The sequence below is a fragment of the Mus caroli genome, chromosome 9 (genome assembly GCF_900094665.2).
Source record: "Mus caroli chromosome 9, CAROLI_EIJ_v1.1, whole genome shotgun sequence".
NCBI lineage: Eukaryota > Metazoa > Chordata > Mammalia > Rodentia > Muridae > Mus > Mus caroli.
In genome coordinates, this window is record NC_034578.1 from 34,536,582 (window position 1) to 34,540,617 (window position 4,036).

The 4,036-nt window shown below is 34.8% G+C and overlaps 1 protein-coding gene across 1 annotated transcript; it reads left to right on the top strand.

Annotated features, from left to right (window-relative positions):
- Positions 1-2,357: 2,357 nt before the first annotated feature.
- Positions 2,358-3,314, top strand: LOC110302095 (olfactory receptor 143-like). Its single transcript, XM_021172873.1, has one exon. It carries the CDS (start codon positions 2,364-2,366, stop codon positions 3,312-3,314), a length of 951 nt encoding a protein of 316 aa, XP_021028532.1. The 5' UTR covers positions 2,358-2,363.
- The last annotated feature ends 722 nt before the right edge of the window (positions 3,315-4,036 follow it).

Here is a 4,036-nt window from a genome sequence, read left to right on the forward strand (position 1 = left end):
ATTTCACATGAAGTCACAGAAAATGAAGCAGAAAGCAGAAAGACATCTCTGGTTTGCTTCAAATCCTGTGCCTATATATTCTAGCTTTCAGTTTAGTATTTTTATGAGATCCCCGAGTGTGTGAATGAGTGGATCTCTGATTCTTGTGATTTCTCTTCGGGCTGTTTTTCTTCTGTTGATTTTCCTTTGTCAGGCATTGATTTGCTAGTGTTTCGTTTTATCATACTATCTTATTTTTATGTTTGCTGGTTCTTTTAGAGGCCTATTTGTTTCAAAGAAAGACAAAAAGGGAGTGGATCTAGATGGGGGGGAGGGGAAGAGGAATTGGGTGGAGGAGAGGGAAGTGAAACTATAATGTGGATATATTAATATATGTACTCAATACACTACAAAGTCTATAGAAAATTAATATGAATGAGTAAATCAGAGCTGGGTATATAGTTCAGTGGGAAAGAGTACTTGCTGCACAAATGTGAGCTTCAGTGGTTTGATGCTCAGTACCCAAGTAAAAAATGTATGTGAGTGTTCATATAAAACAACTTAGGTACACAACTAATTTATGTCATAATATAACTTAATTAAAATATAAAATATCATCTCTGATGTAAGCTAAGATTGAGTAGAAATGTTATTATCTCAACAACAAATGGTAAGTAGATCCATGATTCCATGATAAATATATGCAGAAAGAGAGAGAGAGAGAGAGAGAATTGAATAATAATGCAAAGTACATATTCAAAAAAGGTTAACCCTTTGACTTTTTAAAATGATTAAAGTCATTCCAAAAGAGAGTAGCATAGAAATTTTTCTTAGAATTAATTTTAATGTATCATCTCTTTCAGTTATCAATTTCAAAGAACTCATCCTAATGGCACAACATGCTTTGGCACCTAATTTTCTCAGCCACTAGAAATCCTTTTTGATGACAACAGGTGTATGTGATGATGGGAGGTGAAATTACCATGGCGGGTGGAGCCCAAGGACATTGTTTCTGCCCCACTCACAATATGGTGCCACAAGATGATACCTACTTCAGATACCAACAATAAAAGCTGAGAAACAATGTATGTGAACAAGAATGTATAATAAAGGGTAGCTAACACTTATCAGCCCCTCTTTTCATGCATTTAGAAGAGTTCAAATACATTAGTGAAATATTTCATTGAGTTACACAGTGAGATAGCTCTTTTATTTAACAATATTACCATATTTTCTTCTTGAAGTGGTAAATTTGAGCCACATATTTTTATATACTAGAGAAGAATTTTACACTGATACAAACCTAATCATTTTTTATGAGTGTTTTTTACAACTATATATAAACAAGGTTCAGAGAGTACTGCAGTTTTGTAGTTACAAAGTGGGAAATCTGGATTTAATTTATATCGACTTGCAATTCTCTTTCTATTAAATTTTTGTATAGTGTTACTCATTGGTCTAATGTTTATTACTATAATCTTAGAAAAATTACAAATGGCAAGAGGGCATGTCCCTGGACATTAAACTTTCAGAGTTGTAAAATGTATAATGAGGAGAATAGGAAAGGAGACCAGTCACAACTGTCCTGAGACTCAGGTACTCCTGCTGGGAAATTATGTTATCTCTAAACATCCAACACTAGTTATTTCACTGGATACAAACACAAGCTCAGTGACACCTAACCTAGGGGGCCCACCTAATGTGGGACAAAGGCCCATAACAAAAACAATAATTTCCTCTACCACCAAAGAATTTTCTTAGAAATCCTGGTCTTGTGATACAAATTCTAATTTAATTCAAATGATGTTTTAGAGATTCATAAAAAATAATGATTTTCTTTCCTTTATGTGAAAATAAAATTCTGGTGGAGTTCTCAAATACAGATAATGTTCCTGACCATTATATGACTTCTAACATGCCAGAGGCATATCTATACTAATGATTATAACCTGCTTCATTATTGTTACCTTAAACAACCTCTGGACAGTGAGGAGGAACACATCATGTGTTTTGAGAGCAGAAAAGTCTCCAGAAAATCCAGGTGAGCAGTAACTAATCCGTACTTTCTTAATTTCTCTTCAACCTCTGTGGATCAGGTACACATACTCTCCGCACTAATTCCTAGTGAAGTCTAGGAAAACCAAGGGGAGTAATGTGAAGAGACACTGGAGTTCTGCCTTCATTTTTTGGATGCACGGACATAAAATGTGTCTGAGGAAAGGAGAAATGGGGCTTTTTGAGGAAGCAAACATGAACAGTAGTGCTATTGTATGCCTTGCTGTGTGTTCAATAACTCCAAACCCAGTTAGCAGGAACTCCAGTTCTCAGTCTGAGATCAATGATGACATTCTTATTAATTACACTTTATTCTCTTATTATTTCAGATGCAAGTCATGAAGCAAATGGTTTCAGAAAGTAACTATTCAGTGACTGAGTTCATTTTTATGGGATTAACCATTCAACAAGAGCTCCAGTTGCCTCTGTTTGTCCTCTTTTTGTTAAACTACACAGCCACTGTGGTGGGAAACCTGAGCTTAATGAATCTCATTTGCCTAAATTCACATCTTCACACTCCCATGTACTTTTTCATCTTCAATCTGTCCTGCATTGATTTTTGTTATTCACTTGTCTGTAACCCCACAATGCTGACGAGTTTTGTTTCAGAGCACAACACCATTTCCTATGCTGGATGCATGAGTCAGCTGTTTTTATTCTGCCTTTTTGCCAACTCTGAATGTTATGTGCTGACAGCCATGGCCTATGATCGCTATGTGGCCATCTGTCATCCCCTCAAGTACACAACTGTCATGTCCCCTAAGATCTGCTCTCTGCTGGTATTTGGTTCTTACTTGATGGGTTTTGCTGGGGCCATGACTCATACAGGGTTTATGATCAGGCTCAGTTTTTGTAATTCAAACATCATCAACCACTACATGTGTGACATCTTCCCCCTCCTTCAGCTCTCTTGTACCAGCACCTATGTCAACGAGCTTGTAAGTTCTGCTGTGGTTGGGACAATTATCATTTTATCTAGCCTCATTATTTTAGTTTCATATGCAATGATCCTTTCCAATATCCTTCATATGTCATCAAGTAAGGGTTGGTCAAAAGCCCTGGGCACTTGTGGGTCCCACATCATAACTGTTAGCCTCTTTTATGGGTCTGGTCTCCTTGCTTATGTCAAGCCATCATCTGCTGAGACTGTGGGCCAGGGGAAAATTTTCTCAGTATTTTATACTCTTGTGGTTCCCATGCTGAATCCTCTCATTTATAGCCTCAGGAACAAGGATGTCAAACTTGCTGTGAAGAGAACAATGAAAAGAATCACAAGCTGAATGAACAGTTGTGATTTTATGGTCCTGCCCCCACTACATTGATTTATTCTCTCTTTGTTTTTTTCATTACATTCTTCTGTTCTGCTTTCTTTTCCTGTCTTTAGTCTAGAAAAAAATTCCACTGTAATCTCTTTCTTCTTCCTACTATGAAGTGTAACTCTTATGTCTAATTTTTTTTCTGTCAGAATTGTTTTCATCTTCATATGGCTCCAAGATATTATTCATTGTCAATATTAAATCAAGACCCTGTTCCCCATCTTTCTTTTTTTAAAAAAATAACCAATGATTATAGCTTTTTATTATGTGCCTTTTCTGCAAGAAAATTCATGAGCTGTAATCTTTATGTCCACCTATCTTTCCTCTCTCTCTATCTCTCTTTCTTTCTCTCTTTCTTTCTGTCTTTCTTTCTTTCTTTTTTCCTTGTTTTTTTTTTTTTTTTTTTTTTTTTTTTTTTTTTTTTTTTTTTTTTTTTTTTTTTTTTAGAAAATTTTTTTTTTTTTTTTTTTTTTGTTTCCTTAGACAACAGTGAGTTTCATTAACTNTGTGCCTTTTCTGCAAGAAAATTCATGAGCTGTAATCTTTATGTCCACCTATCTTTCCTCTCTCTCTATCTCTCTTTCTTTCTCTCTTTCTTTCTTTTTTTTTTTTTTTTTTTTTTTTTTTTTTTTTTTTTTTTTTTTTTTTTTTTTTTTTTTTTTTTGCTTTCTTGCTTTCTTTTCTTA